This window comes from Aotus nancymaae, unplaced genomic scaffold (genome assembly GCF_030222135.1).
Source record: "Aotus nancymaae isolate 86718 unplaced genomic scaffold, 86718_ANA_hifiasm-v0.15.2.pri h1tg000003l, whole genome shotgun sequence".
NCBI lineage: Eukaryota > Metazoa > Chordata > Mammalia > Primates > Aotidae > Aotus > Aotus nancymaae.
Window position 1 is genome coordinate 31733910 of NW_026988414.1, and position 16828 is coordinate 31750737.

Genomic DNA, 16828 nt, shown 5'->3' on the forward strand with positions numbered 1-16828 from the left:
CCATCATCCACTCAGGTTTCCAAACCAGAAATCAGGTTTGAAAACTCCCACATGTCTTCCTCCCACTGTCACTTTCCTAGTTTAGCTTTCCTTTATCTCTTGCCTGGAAGAATGCAGTAGTCGTTCTTCCTGAAGTTGTGAAGATCCAATTGTATAATACAATTAGAAGGTACCATACATACATTATGGTTCATCTTCAGTATAGACCCATATTATTATATGGATTATTGCCTACTTTGAGAATGTGGGCAATAAATCCATTTTATGGGAGCAGTTGAAACAAATAATGGGCTAACATGAACAAAAGGAAAACACATTTGCACAACAGTGGACATTTTCAGTGTGTTAGACCTGGTGGTGATGCTGTCCATTTCACAAATATTTATTAATTCCCCACCATGCACTAGGAACTGTGCCTGCAGGAGAAGCTTCCAAGGCATTGATTCACTGCGTACTCTTTTCTGGGCCCAGCATTATGTGATATGCAGAGGATACAAAGATGAAAAATTCATGATCTCCATTCCTAAGGGACACTCGACTTTCTTTGGTCACTACCCAAGTTGAATGATGTCCCAGATGGTCCCACCTAATGCTGAGCTCCTTTTATAGACAGTGTTGTAGTGAAGTTCCTTTTATGGCCTTTTATTTTTAGAGAGTAAATTAAGTGCAGAGGGGAAAATGTTCCCATTTCAAAGTCAATCTACAGACACGTGGAGACTGTTGTCTAGATGCAAGCGTTCTTTTCCAGGGACACACAGGAACCACCTCCCTGAGACCTGAATTAAATTGTGAGCAATTTCAGTAATGAATTCAGACTTGGGCTCAGCCCATTCCCAGAACCTCGGGCTTAATTATGAGAAGAAAACCTATTTATTCTGGGATATCACCACTTTGGGATAAATTCCTGGAAGCCATCAAAAAAGCAAAGGGAAGATCTTTCTCAGAGTCTCTTCTCTGAATTTCTGAGAAAGAAGCGTTTCATGTTTGGCCTGTCAAGTTGCTTTTAGTTTCAGCCCATGGATTTGCCCCTTATTTAATTATCTCTGAACTTAGGTCTCCCTGTCCATCCAAAGGCCTAGGTCACCTGTGGGAGACTAAGTCAACCTTTCTTGGGGTTTCCTCAGATACCATCTTCCCCTGAACACATTCTTCATATTATTATAAAAATAATAATATGTATACAGTACTTTAAATTTTACTAAACTCTTTTCAGGTATTTTAGTTCACTTTAATAGCAACCAAGAGAGGTACAGCTATGAGGAATCTGAGCCTCAGAGAAAAGTAACCTGTTCATTTCATCACGCTACTGAGAATAAGGGAAAAAAAAAAAAGAAAGAAAAGTAACATGATCACACAGCTATTGCATGACAGACCTCAGTAAGAACCCAGATATTCTAACTCCTATCCTCTTTCCACCTTTTCTCCCTGTATCTGTCCAGGGACCAAAGCAATTTCTATATCTGATATACATCAAAATTGTTATGAAAACTGAGTAAACTATGTTGATATTGGGAATCAAGGAATAGTGATGTCTGTCCTGGGACTAGCTAGGTTGTGGGGATCCACTGAGGCTCCCTATAAGCCAGGGTCCCAAGGGGACCTACAAAGAGCAAGGAAAGGCAAGCAAAGCTCTCCTGAGGCAGTGGTTCAAAACCTTGGCCACACATTGAAAATGCCCCAGGAGCTTTAAAAAAAAATTGAAGCCTTGGTTTCAGCCCCAGAGATTCTGATTTAGTTCAAAAGTCTTGGGGGCAGCCTTTCCATTTAGATATTTTAAAATAGCCCTGGGTGATACTGTAACAAGATTTGCTAACATTGCCTGAGGGCACCCACAGTTTCTTTGTAGGGGTTGTGGACTCATTCTTTCTCTTTTCTAAATGCATTACACTAGTCATATTTAGTCATTGAATAAAATCTAGAAAATACTGATTAATTTTTAGAGAGTAATCATAATTATGCCACAGAGAAATACATTTTGTTAACAATTGGCTGTATATCCTTCCAGGATTTGTCTACGTGCATACACACAAATAACCCTTTGCTCTTTCTTTAATCAAAAATGATATACATACTGCTGTATAATATGCCTTTTATCTTTGACTTTTTTTCTATATCAACACATTCAAATCAAGGCTAGTTTCAAAGACTTTATAGTATTCCATTGTGTGGCTGTACTTCATTGAACCTCTAATAACAAAGAGGAGTCTTCTTTTTTATCCCCATATCTGTTTCCCTTCCAAGGAGATGCTTGAAATCCTAGAATCTAGTAGGGAGGATCAGATTTTGTCAATCCTCTTGGCTTCTACATCACTTCCAATTTACCTGGAAGATTTACAATTAATCAAACAGTATACTAATGTGGGAAAAAATTGTAGTTTGGAAACTACAATTAATACACAAGCCCTGATAGAGAATGAAAGAAACTGAGAGTTCTACAACTCTCAAAATTCCAATTTGTTTTCACTTGTTTGAGGTCCTTTCTCAAAATTGTTTAAACCTAGTCGTTACCTGGGTAAGTTCATTAAGGGAGTCTATGACATAATGCTAAAAATAATAACAACAACTAGTACTTGCATAGCACTTTAAAGTGGATAATTCTAACATAAAAATAATATGAACTAACTACCATTCATTAAGCATCTAGAGAATCAATGTGCCAGGCACTGAACTAGGCACTTAACACAGTTTTCTATTTGATATCTGTCATAAAGTCTATATACAATGGTATTATTATTTCAGTTTTACAGATAAGACAGCTGAGGCTCAGAGAATTGCCTGAGCTCACCTACTAAAACTAGGCTGTAAATATGGATTGTGTCATGGTTTTACTCAGCATTATATCTCACTGTCTGGTTCAATGCTTTGCACTTTGCCTAGGATAAGGTAGGGACTCAATACATAATTGATGGATGAAGGAATAATTAAATCACTAGCTGTTTCTTTAATTTATATTGCCTCTGGGTGATACAGAGATGCTCTACCCAGAGGAGACTTGCTTCCTGGGCCTTCATCCTCTAGCAATAATTCACATAGTAATGATTTGGTGGCTGATATGATTTGGCTCTGTGTCCCCACACAAATCTCATCTTGAATTGTAATCCCCACATGTTGGGGGAGGAGCCTGGTGGGAGGTGATTGCATGGTGGGGTGAACTTCCCCCTTGCTGTTCTCATGACAGTGAATGAGTTCTCATGAGATCTGGTGGTTTGAAAGTGTGTGGCACTTCCCCCTTCTCTCTCTGTCTCTCCTGCTTCATCATGGTAAAGATGTGCTTGCTTCCACTTTGTATTCTGCCATGATTTTAAGTTTCCTGAGGCTTAACCATGCTTCCTGTGAAGCCTGCAGAACTGTGAGTCAATTAAACCTCCTTTCTTCATAAATTATCCAGTCTCAGATAATTCTTTATAGCAGTGTAAAAACAGACAAATACAGTGGTTTATGGAAATGTCCCTTCATTCTTTTCACTCTCTAGAGTAATGGTTCTCCAAATGTGGTCCCTGTCCCAACAAATTCATGGACCTTACTTCAGACCACCAAATCAGAATCTCCAGTCATGAATATCAACAAACTGTTTTAATAAGCTTTTCAGATGATTCCAATGAACATTAAAGATGACCATTAAAGTTTGAGGACTTAATAGATAAATGACCTTTCTGTCCTGAGACTCATAGTAGATATTTAGCCTGGATGATTGGATGGAGGAGCCATTTACAGAGACTGGGGAAACAAATGGAGGAGCAAGTTTGGAAGGAGGTCATGAATTTGGGTCTGGTGTGTTTAATTTGAAGTACCTTTGGAATATTCACGTGAAGGTATCTGGAGGCGTATGGAGCCTCTAGGTCTGGAACTCAGAGGACAGGACTGAATTGGAGATACAGATTTGGGAGTAGTAATTGAAGCCATGAATAAGACTGCTCAGGAGAATGGGAAGCATTAGTTTACCCTAAGTCATAGCATTATTTTAAGAGAGTGGGGAAGGGGTGCTGAGAGAATGAAGAATCTGAGGACAGTCATTCTTCCTTGTGAGTGACTTGCATTGGAATGTTTGTCTCATCTCCTCTGGATTATAAGCTCCTTAAAGGCAGGGACTGTGTAAACTTTAATAAGTCCCTCAAACAAAAGAACATTGCTGCATAGGCTGTGAATAATCAGTGAATTCCCTCCTGGATTCTGTTTTGCAGAAATCCAGTGTGATCAGAGCCACCAGCAAGATGTTTTCCCAAAAATCACTTCTATCATTTCCCAATGGACAGTATTGCAGATTAAAAATAAGTGAATAAATAGAGGGCATCATGTATAATCCACTGATATCTATGCTAATCACATTAATCAGAGTGAATTAATTACACCTGAAAACAGATGCAACGTTAAATTCCTCAGAAAATCAATTCATTAAACTCATATTGGAATGCACAGTCAACAACCCCCATGTTTAGAAACTATCAGCATGATTTGTGGCAACTTCTGATTTACTAACGAAACTGCTTAAAACATTTTTAAAGGCAATTACAATTACTGTCTGGCATTTGATGGAAAGAAATCTTGTCAGCATTGTCCCTTGTGTGTCAACTGTCACAATTTTCTAAAAATTTTGAGGCGAAAAATAGGCAGGCTCTACTATTTGCTAGCCTCGATTAGGGTTAATTCAATGTGTGTCTGCAAATAATAGTGTTTAATGTAATCTCTCTAATTACAGATAAAACGCATTTTCAGTCATGCTCATCACTGACAGTATTTTGGGATAAGTTAAACTGACAGCTGCTTTCTGAAGGAAAGGAAAAAACAAACCTTCCTTGGGGTTGTGTTGATTTTTTTTCTCTCTCTCTCCATCTCTCTCCCTCTTTCTTTTACATTAAAGATTAGAAAAAGATGAAACTTGACACTTTGGCTCTGGATGCCAATTTTGGAAGTCATGACACAGACTATCTCTTGGGAATTTTACATGTTTTCCAGCTCCTACTCCCATCAATGAATACCTAACTTGAATTCACTCAACAAGCATATTCTAAGGGTTTCCAGTGAACCAGGTATTGCACTAGGCAGTAAGGAAATCAAGAAGGAATTCTACCAAACCTGCTCTCCACAATTGGCCCCTTGAGTCAAGTCAAGCTTCCTACTATACTAGATTTTACAGTCATAGAGCACTTATATTCTCAGCTCTTCCAGAGTGAAATTATTCAAGTCACAATATTTTCTGAATAGCCGTTGCATGTTCCTCCTCAACCACAGCTGACTGGATCAGGGACTTCTCAAGGACACCCAGGCATCTGTAACATGGTCTCCCATGACAAGTTGAGCCATACCAGTCAGATTTTATTTCTCAGGAATAGCAATTGGAAAATACTAGATGAGGTGGTTAGGGGCAAAGGTGAGATTAGAAGGCTGTAACAGAAAAACCACAAGATAGGAAGAATTAAGACCTTGAGAGGGCAGGCATCATTAGGTCTGTGAGACTATGAAGAAGATGAAACACAGGGCCCAGGTTGAATGAATCAAAGGACGAATAAATAAACAAATAATTATGACCTAAGATGTCTTTGGCTTTTTTAGTATCCTCAAAACATGAGTGATTCACACTGAGTCACAGTTCTTGATACTCCTGACTTTTTTCACCTGTGCTGTAGATGAACCATGTTTCTTGCATCCTGTCTGTCTTAATTGGGATATAATTCAGCTTTGAGTAATGGAAAAACTCGAAATAACAGTGGTTTAACATGGAGTTTATTTTTCTCATGAAAAGTCCACTTACACGCAATCCAGCTCAGATATGGATGCTCCATAAAATCCTCAGGGCTGATTTCTTCCAAATTCCTTTGCTACGGTTCTTAAGAGATACCCTTATCTCCATAGTCTAAAGTTGCATCTACGTTCCAGATGAAAGGATGGAGAGAGGGATGAAGAAGAAGGGGCAGGAGTCACGAGCCATTGCTTAAGATAGGTTTCTAGAACCTGGGAAAGTCTTACTCATGATGTTTGGGTGGAAATTTTGGAAAAGATCTAAATTCTACTTCCAGAGCAGCACCAGAAGCAGAGATGACACTAGCAGTACAGCAAAAAATAAAAATAAAAAAAATCAATTAACAGAGCTAATGTCAAAAAGAAGTGGGAGCCTGAAGCCACAGCTAACATAAAAATTGGCAGAATTTACAGATATCTTGAGGAGGACTTTCAACTTCTCCATTTGTGAAATAGAGTGTTTAAAACAATCCCTTCTGGATCTTAAGGAAAAGAGGCCCCAGCAACCTATGGGTTACAATACAAATCAGACATATTCCAAGACCAACCCTACATCTAAACCATTCCTAAAATATCATGATACCACCCTTGACTCTCTCTAAGTTGAAATTTTCATACATAGAGCCACTCTCTGGAGCCAGACAGTAGCTACTGTCCAATGCCTTCTGGAAGAGAGAGAGCCATATAAAAAATAGTGCCCAAATTTCTAGCCCTCAAGATGGTAGAACTTACACCATCTCAGAAGTAGGGGAGCTGGAAAAGAAAGGAAAGCTAGTTCTGAAAAGTAAGGGGGCTGTTTTGAGTATATGGACTTTGTTCTGTAAAAAGTGAGGTATAAAGCAAAGTAAGATGCTGTTTTATAACCATTTAATAATAAAAAATTCTGGGCCGAGCATAGTACCTGACACCTGTGATCCCAGCACTTTGGGAAGCCACGATGGGAGAATTACCTGAGGTCGGGAGTTCAAGACCCGTCTGACCAACATGGGGAAACCTCATCTCTACTAAAAATAAAAAAATTAGCTGGGCATGGTGGTGCATGCCTGAAACCCTAGCTACTCGGGAAGCTGAGGCAGGAGAATCTCTTGAACCCAGTAGGCAGAGGTTGCGGTGACCCTAGATCGTGCTATTGCACTCCCGCCTGGGCAAAAAGAGCAAACTCCATCTCAAAAAAAAAAAATTCTGATGAATCAAAGTGTTGGGGAAGATGTAGAACAGTAGGAACTCTCGCTGGTGAGAGTGTAAATTGGGGCAATGCTTTTGAAGAAAATTAACATATCTAGTAAAGGAAACAACATGTATGTCACATATCCTACAACCTCTACTTCTTGGTTGGCCTACAGCTGTGAGTCTCAAACTTTGGTATGCATCATAATTACCTGGAGGGCTTCTAAAACACAGATTGCTGGGCCCTCTCTCAGAGTTTTTGAATCAGTAGGTCTGGGGTGGGGCCTGAGAATCTGCATTAGTAAGGTCCCAGGTGATGCTGATGCTGCTGATCTTAGAATTACACTTTGAAAACTCCCAGCCTAGAGAAATTCTTTCCTGTGTTTATTAGGAGATGTGTACAGAAATTTCATAACATCATAGCTAGTAATGGCAAGAACGTGAAAACAAATATCCATTGACAGGAAAATGAATAGAGAAATTATAGTGTATTAAGAGAGGTACTACAGAGCAGAGAAAATTAATGCATTAAAGCTATACAACATCATAGATAAAACAAGTTGCAGAAGAATATATGCTTTATGATACTAAATATAAAACTCAAAGATGGCTGGGTGCGATGGCTCACACCTGTAATCTCAGCACTTTGGGAGGCTCAGGCAGGCGGATCACGAGGTCAGAAGTTCAAGACCAGCCTGGCCAACATAGTGAAACCTCGTCACTACTAAAAATGCAAAGTCAGGCATGGTGGCCTGTGTGTGTAGTCCCAGCTACTCGGGAGGTTGAGGTGGGAGAATCACTTGAACCTGGGAGGTGGAGGTTTCAGTCAGCCGAGATCGTGCCAACTGTACTCCAGCTTGGACAACAGAGTGAGACTTTGTCTCAAAAACAAACAAACAAACAAACTCAAAGACATGTAAATTTAAACAAGAAATTGTTTAGGAATATATACATATATAATGATAAACCAAAATTCAGAATGGTGCAGGGAAGAGGGAAGGGGACTGGGGAGGCATAGAGATTCCGACAGTTCTTGAGTTAGGTGGTAAGCTCAGATATGTTTGTTCTATTATTCTTTCACTTGTATAAAATATTTAACAATTATTTTGTGCTCTTTTTGTTCCATTATTCTTTCACATATATAAAATATTTAACAATTATTTTGTGCTTTAAAATCAGTTTCATCAAGTGTGGTGGTTTACGCCTGTAATCTCAACACTTTTGAAGGCCAAGGCAGGTGAATTACTTGAGCCCAGGAGTTTGAGACCAACCTGGGCAACATGGTGAAACCCCTTCTTCTAAAAAAAATTACAAAAATGAGGTGAGGGTTGTTGCTTGTGCCTGGAGTCCCAGCTACTTGAGAGGTTGAGGCATGACGATTACTTGAGCTCAGAAGGTCAAGGCTGCAGTGAGCCACGTTTGCACCATTGCTCTTCAGCCTGGGTGACAGAGTGAGAACCTGTGTCAAAAATATAAAATAAAATCAATTTCAGTTTTGTATATATGAAGTATTTCACTTTTTTCTTTTTAATCAGTTACATATTTCTAACTTCACATTATTTTAGTTTCCCATAGAATCTTGACAATATGAAAAGCAAAAATAAGAATATAAAGATGGGCTTGGTACGGTGGCTCATGCCTGTAATCCCAGCACTTGGGAGGCCGAGGCAGGCAGATCACGAGGTCAGGAGTTCGAGACCAGCCTGGTCAACATGGTGAACCCCCATCTCTACTAAAAATACAAAAATTAGTGGGCATGGTGGTGTGTGCCTGTAATTCCAGCTACTTGGGAGGCTGAGGCAGGAGAATTGCTTGAACGTGGGAGGCGGAAGATGTAGTAAGCTGAGATTGCGCCACTGTACTCGAGCCTGGGTGACACAGCAAGACTCTGGCAAAAACAAAACAAAACAAAAAAAATATACATTATATATATATATATATATATATATATATATATATATATATATGTATCCTTTTTTTTGTAATAAGGAAAAATCCCCTGAATATTTATATATGGACGAGGAAGCAGGTAAGCAGCTATGTTAGGATTGTGTGTGTGTGTGTGTGTGTGTGTGTGTGTGTGTGTGTGTGTTTATACTTAAAATACCTTTATGTAGTTCTGAGCAATTGATTAAAAACTGGCAGCAGAAAATAAGCAAGGGATGAAAGGGCTGGGGGAAGAAACTACGGTTTTAGGAACAAAAGGTAGAAAGTGTTTTTGTGAATATGTAAATTCAAAGGGCAAGATGGAGGCTAGGCTGCCAGGAAGGGAATGGCTGTGAGATGTACAAGGATTGGCTGCTTCTCTGCATTTGTTCCATCATCTTTTCTCAGAGATAAAGAAGGCAGATCTTGGGGGTGATGGCTTTGTGGGTTTTATGTAAGTAACCAGAAGGGGACAGAAAGGTGGTTGTAGTCCAAAGGTGAACAACTTGGAAGAGGTGTACTACAGAGCTTGAGTGGAAGTTTTAAATCATCTGGAAATTGGGAGGTTGGCCAGAAGCAGAAAAGAGTTATGAGGGGTTGAATGACTGAAGCCCACTCTGAGGATAGGGAATGTTTGCGTTTAGAGATGAAAGCACTAGAAAGGGATTTCAAAAATGGAGCAGGGCCTTGTTATTAAAAGCCTCAGTGGGACTGAGTCTGGTGAGGGGCAAGCTTTGAGTACTGTGGAGATAATGGTGGGGACCTGCTGAGTCAAGAAGTCTGAAGAATTCACAAGACAGGTGACACGCTTGACAGGCAGGAATGATGAAGCTGAGTCAGAGTATTGGATAGTAGCTGTGTTGCTCTGGTAGAGTTTTTACCATTGCTGATGAGCAAGGAACTGAGATTAGATGACCCCTGTGTCCTGGGAAGGAATGGGGGTCTAATCACAGCTCCATGAACGCAGCCAGGGACAGTAGAGCCATATTGACTTGTGTTCAAATCCACTTACTAGCTGTGAGGTCCTGTTGCTATGTACTTAACCTCTCCTGGCCTCTTTCCCCATTTTCAGACAGAGGATATCACCTCCTTCCTAGAAGTAGTAACCATTGAATGAGAGCATGAATGAAAGGGTTTACAAGAATATCTGGCACACACCATAGATTTTTAATAAATGCTAGTGAGACAAAGCAGGGGCCCTTTTTAGGTGGAAATAAAAGAAAAATCTTGGGTCTCTTTGAGGGAAATTCCAGGCACACAGATATCCCTGAGAAATAAATAAGCAGGGAATAGCATAAACAGTAATCTCAAGGAAGTTAGAGTCACAAAGTGTTTTAGTTTCCTCTAGAAACTTAAAGATAACATCTTAACATATGTTCTTGAGTTGTTTATTAGAAACCAAGACTCCCACTGATGAAAAATGCTGACCATTGTCAGGGAGACCTTAGATAAAGGGGACCTGAAGATTGAATGCTGACCACCATTCTTTGTTCTAAATTTCTTCCTGAGGGACCTGGTTAAGAGTCACACCTACAGGCCAAACGTTAACCTTCCTTTCTGCTGACTCCAAGTTTTTAGACAAAACTTTGTTTCCTTAACCAATTGCAAATCAAAGAATTTCTGAGTCCACCTAATGACCTGAAAGCTACCACTTCAAGATAGCTCACCTTTTCAGGCCAAACAATGTATAACCTCCATGTCTGACTTACAATTTTGCCTGTAACTTCTGCTTTCCTGAAATGTACCCTGCCTTTAAAAACCTTTGCTTGTAAGCCATCAGGGAATTTGGGTCTTAAGCGTTAATTGCCCGATCCCCTTGCTTGGCACTCTGCAATAAATGCCTCTATTTCTATCACTGCAAATCCTGGTGTCAGTGTTTGGCTTTTTCTGTGCACTGAGTGAGCAGATCTGAGTTTGGTTTAGTAACATTAGGTTTCTCTTCTCTTCCCCTCAAATCAAGTACCCTTCGAGGCCCAGCATAGGGAATGGCCAGCATCACAGCAGGTAATTAGAGAAGGGGCTGATGATCCCTCGGCTCACTGATGGAACCATGAAATGAGTCAGACAGAGATGGAAAAACTAAACAGGAAGGACAGTGCACTTGCAACAAAAGCCAAACAAAACAAGCATTGCCTATGTCAATGTCACAGTTTAACTCAGAGACAACCCTGAGGAAGACTTTTCTGAAGCATTTCGTGAAGAATTTTGTTCATAGTGAGGGATGATAAATAATAGAAGGTACGAAAACCCTCTTTGAAATTGATGGGGTTTTCAACTGGTTGGGCAAAGGATGGGCCTTCTTAGAAAAGTGCGTCCAGACAAGATGATGAACCACTTAAGCCTCTTAGATTTTAGTCCTTTCAGTTTTCAGCCTAGCCCTGGAACAAAGGTTTATAAACAGCCTTGTTCATGGAGCAACATCAGATGCCTCCTGAGATCAAGAAATGGGGAGGCTCTGAAATCAGTGCCTAAGATTAAAAAAAACCCACATAAAATCAAGATTGTTCTTGAAAAGCATTTAAATCACACTTAAGCTTAAAGATCAACAATTAGTCAAAATAATGGAAAGCAGGATTTTAAGAGATATTTGCACATCCATGTTCATAGTAATATTATTCATAATAGTCAAGAGGTGGAAGCCACCCAAATGGCCAATGACAGATGAATGGATAAACAAAATGTAGTATATAAATACCATGGAATATTATTTAGCCTTAAAAAGGAAGGAAATTCTGGTACATGATACAACTTGGATGGACCTGAGGACATTATGCTAAGTGAAATAAGCCAGTTACAAATATACAAATTCTGTATGGTTTTACTTACTTGAGTAGTCAAATTTATGGAGACAGAAGGTGGTTGCCAGGGGCTGCAGAAGGGGGAATGGGGAGTTGTTTAACAGTATAGACTTTCAGTTTTACAAGATGAAAAAGAGTTCTGGAAATTGCTTGCTTAACAATGTAGATGTACTTAACACTCCTGAACTGTACACTTAAAAACAGGATGGTAGATCTTATGTGTATTTTACCACAGTTAAAGTCAGAAATTAATTGCTTGTGTTTATCTTTGCATTTAACCTATAGAAATTCAACTGTAGGCAAGTGCTCCTTTATTTAGTCCTGTCCTTCCTGGCCCCCTCACCATTCAAACCACACCTTTGTCCTTATTGTCCCTTGAGGAGGAGCTTAACCCTCTCCTCTTATTTTTTATTGTAGCCAAGCATTTATATTTGTTTTCTTATTGATAAAAGCACCTGTATTTGAATTCATATATCAGATGGCACTCCACTATATCTGTCATTCTTTTCTTACTAATCATAGTTTATGGTTAAATAATGAAGGTCCTGTTGAGAAGCAGAAGTGTTTGGCTTGTCGACCAAATGCTTGCATAAAGTATTGTCTGTGACATCTAAGCACTGTGTCTGCATAGTACACAAATAATATATTTATAATTTAATGCTGAATAATATTTCACTGTATTTATATACCACATTTTGTTTATCTATTCATCTGTACTTAGATGTCACAGACAATACTTTATTCATGAACTGATGAAGTCATGAGAACTCCCACACTTTTGAGCCATCAACACACAAAAAGCACATTTGCACTAATTCAGAACACATGATGTTTTGGGTAGAGTTGAACGAAAGTTGCATTTGTATTGTCCACAAAGAAGGGGTTTCTAAGTAATGTAGTAGTGATGGCTTAAACAAAAAGGCAGAGAGCACATATCTGTCTTTGAGAACTATAACCCTGATTCTTGGAAATGTTGGTTCACAAACAATTAATATTATATTGTCTTGATATAAAAGTGAATCTCCTTACCTCTAAGGAACACTTTTAGCCAACAAATTTTAGCTCCATTTACATTATATACAGTTGAAAGAAAAATGGGAGTTTCTCACACTGTGCATGTTTGTATGTCCTTAAAGCACTCAGCAGTGGGTTGCCCCAGGAAGTAGTCAATAAATGGTTATTGAATTTAGAATGTCCTTCTTTCCAATCAGTAAGGTTTAATATATATGCAATTCAGAAATCCTATTAATTTTTCAGCATTACTAAGCCTTTAAAAATCAATTTTGGGGATGTGCTTAAGAGTTCACAGCAAATACTATTACATAATAATTAAGAGAAGACTGTTAAATGAGGCATGCGTATTCAATACACCAGTAGCCATTGATAAAATGTAATTTAATTTAATCATTTAAATTTACATTGTTAATGTACAAGAGCATTTCTTTCAAACCACAGGTTAACACACACTAAAGAGCAATGCTGTTAGAGGAGCAGAGAAACTTTGGAAAACTCTGCTGTCTGAAATAAAAGCAAGGCACTCTCTATTAACAGCTGGTAGCTTCCTGATTTCTGCCCACAGAAGGCATGTTCACACTGAGAGAGCTCTCCCACAAGGGGAGGAATCACCTGCTTTAATACATGTTATCCTCTTCTGTGCTAGTGTGGTCATCAACTCTGTATAAACTTATTTTGTGCAACATTAAGACAAAAAAAAAGGGAGTTTAATTGATAGATGACTTGGGAGGCTCTCATAGTTATAATAACTATGGAGGACAGAAGAACAGGCTATCATCTTTATTTTTAGCACTCATATCTGGACCTATTACTAAAAAAGCTTCTTCATTCCTTCCAACCACTAGATTATAATGGCTAAAAAAATCTTTTCCTTAAATCTGATGGGTGTAAAAATAAAAAGTAACAGCATTTCTCTAGGGCTGTGTTTTTGTTTTGTTTTGTTCTTCTTTATAGACATGACAAAAACAAGGATTAACTTTCCAAATACTCATGGTGCACAAGAAGGTTATGTATGCACAGTATTTCTAATTTATTCAAATTCAATTTGAATTTGGTCTGAAGCTATCTTGTATGAAATGTTAGCTTTCCTGATATTTAATAATATTTATTATGTTTGCATATAAGCTCAAAAAATTAATGCAGAAGTACTACTTTACTCATGGTTATCTTCAGGTAAAATGTAAATATTAGTGGTTATGTTTAAAAGCCTGATTTTATATAGATGGAGTAAGTTGAGGAACAAAAAAGACTATAGAAAGGTAAATTAGGTCTTAGTCTTGATTCTGTTACTAGCTGTTTGACCTTGAGTAACTCTTCACCCTTCAATGGGCCCCAGTTTGCTCCTCTATGAATTTTAGGGAGTTGGACTAATTGACAGGCCAGGATCCTTCCAAGTCCAACATTTCAAAATGCTAACATTCCAGGTTCTATAATCTTGATATATAAAAATAATCTTTCATAAACGCGCATATAAACATAACACATGATCAAATATTAGAATGACTCTTGAAAAAAACATATGATTTCCTATATGGGTTATACTTTGCAGCAATTAGGCAATTCATTTGGCATTTGTTTGATTGTATAATTTAATGACAATATAAACAGCATAGTTTTGTTATTTTTCCTTTAAAAAGACTAAAGCAAAAATGATTTAAAGCTAACAAAAACTACTGTGACATCAGTTTGACATTCAAAGTTTGTTTCTTAGCAAAATGGCCAAAGATATTTTGACTTGATACAGAGTATATAATATAAAGACTTTTAGACCTAGAAATCTTCAAACATTATTCGAATTTAGCAAAACATAAGCAAAATTTTAATATCAAAGTGCTAAACAGTACTGCCTTAAAAGTCACTGCAAATGAACCATAAAATAACGGCATGGGAAATGACATTTATTGTACAAATGGTTAATAAAAAGACACATTATAAATATATATATGTAACCTGCTATATTTATATATATATATATATTTGCTTATTTAATTTCTAGTTGGTGTATCCAAGTCACTGTGAACACCTCATTTATTTACTCTGTAACTCAGCTTCCAGGAACTGGTGGTCTTGCAATAAATACAGGCAAAGCTATTACAATATAACGTGCATACAAATGTTTATACAAATAAGGACACTATGCAACAAATTATCTCATAATAATATGGCATTAACAGTAGAAACATACAAAAGGGAATACGAACACGGAATGTTGAAACGCAGCCCACTAATCCTTCCTAGTACTCACACTCATACTAGTTTTTAAATCTTTTCTACTATTCACATTCATACTATTTTTTAAAAAGAAGATTTGCTTGCTCTCCAAAATCGTCTCCTTAACCAATAACAAAAGTTAAATTATATCTATAAAAATCCTTATTGTCCCTGGTGCTTACCCTGTATAACCCAGTTCCTACTGATTTGCATGTTCTTATCTAGGGATCAAATACTCACTGACTTATGGGGTTTCTGAATGAATACACCAGTCAGTTGCTATAACTGAAGCAGGTTTAGGGAACTCTGGTGGGGTTGATAGAACACAACCAAAACAGTTACATGTAATCTAGTTTATAATCTGATCCACTTTCAGGATAGCTGGACAGTCAGGGCAGGGATCTGGTTCCATCAAGAATGGCCTAAAAGTCTCGGATACCTCAGAAGGGTTCTACAGGGAAGGTGAACCCAGCCTCTGCTAGGAATATTAACATGTGTCATTTGCTAACATGACTGCCTCCTTTGTATTTCCATATAGAATAAAGGCGGAGTTAATAAACAAGACTTAGTAAGACAGCACTTTAAAAAATTGCACTTGTTTATGGAAGCAAACAGCCATTATTGTTTTGCTATGTCTGATTTGTAGGTAATCCTCTATCTTTCACCATTTCTTAAAGGAAGAAAGAAATTAAAAGGAAATTTCTGCCTTGTTTGCAGCACATACATACCTTTGATACAGGAAGTGTATTTTCAAGGGACCAATCTTTAAGACACATCCTACCCTGGCGAACAACCCTTGGCTGTTCTTGTTTTTAAATACAAAGCAACTATAATTGAATTCCCCAGAAAGAGTTTTAAAACAGTTATATTATCCTTTTTTTTTCCTGCTGGGATAGCATTGTCCAAAAGTGCTTTGTTAGCAATTTTTTAGAAAACCCTCATGAACTATATCCCCCTCCCACCCTATCCCCCAATGCCTAAATATAAAACACAACCCCAACACAATACTCTGCAAGTTTTAGGTTGTAAGGAAAAGAGCCAGAAAAAAAAAGTCTTTGCTTTCTACAGGAGCTGCTTTTCCTCTTAAGGAAGGACAGGAAATGATAGGTTTCCAGACATATCCCTTTGCTGTGTAGCAAGCAGGTGCTAGGAGAGGAGGCGGCTCACTGCTCAGGCTGTTCCTGATTAGAAAGGTAGGGTGTCCAGGAAGAGCTTATCAATGATGGAAGGCGGAGACACCAAGTCTTCCAGCTTCAGGTAGAAGATGCGCTGGAGGCCCAGGGTGCAGATCTTCCTCAGTTCGACCAGCGCACTCAGGACCTTGGGCTCGGTGGGCTCCAGAGCCTGTCCCTTACTCTGGTGGTCTTTTAAACTGCTTGTGATCTTGTTGCATAGCTCCTCGACTCTCTTTGGTTCTTTCAACCCATGTCTTTCTGCAGAGGGATAGAGAAGGGCAAGTTTAGGAGGCAAATATATCTTAAGACACTTTGAATCCCTAATTGAGGTCTGTGTCTCATTCTGCCAGTTCGGATGGTTTTTTACAATCAAAGTGCCCTCTCTCTTAGAGGTAGCTCATGGCCTTTGGTATTAAACAACACCAAGGTTTGAATCCTAGTCCCAATACTTACTTGCTGTGCGTCCTAGAGTAAGTGTCTTAACTTCTGAGGACAAATTTCCTTATGAGATGAAAAAAATGATGATACTTAACTCAAGGTTTCTGCAATAGCCAGCTTAGGTAAGTAACACAAGGGAAGCACAGCTCCTGGCACACAGCCATGTGGAATGAATGGCAGGGTGGTTATTATTTTGCACACATTATCCTACTTAGGTCTCAGAAACCATGGTTAGTAGGCAACTATTTTTCAGAGTGGCAATTTTTTAGAAAACCCTCATGTTTCTATCTTGACAGACTCACTTGAGGGAGGTGGGGAGGCTGTAAGTTCCATTTGCTAATCCAAGGACTGCCTGACAAGACC

General features: G+C 38.5%; 1 protein-coding gene and 1 long non-coding RNA gene across 3 annotated transcripts in view; one reads left to right on the plus strand and one right to left on the minus strand.

Moving 5' to 3' along the window:
• Positions 1 to 16828, plus strand: part of LOC105706903 (uncharacterized) — a 47485-nt gene that overhangs the window by 18032 nt on the left and 12625 nt on the right. The window lies entirely within an intron of this gene.
• The window catches only part of NR4A3 (nuclear receptor subfamily 4 group A member 3), a 42800-nt gene continuing 38975 nt past the window's right edge, over positions 13004 to 16828 (minus strand). For both annotated transcript variants that reach the window (XM_012437552.2, XM_012437553.2), the window contains one exon: positions 13004 to 16285. In XM_012437552.2, the coding sequence (XP_012292975.2) occupies positions 16038 to 16285 (248 nt within the window). In that variant the 3' untranslated portion in view covers positions 13004 to 16037. The remainder of the gene's footprint in view (positions 16286 to 16828) is intronic.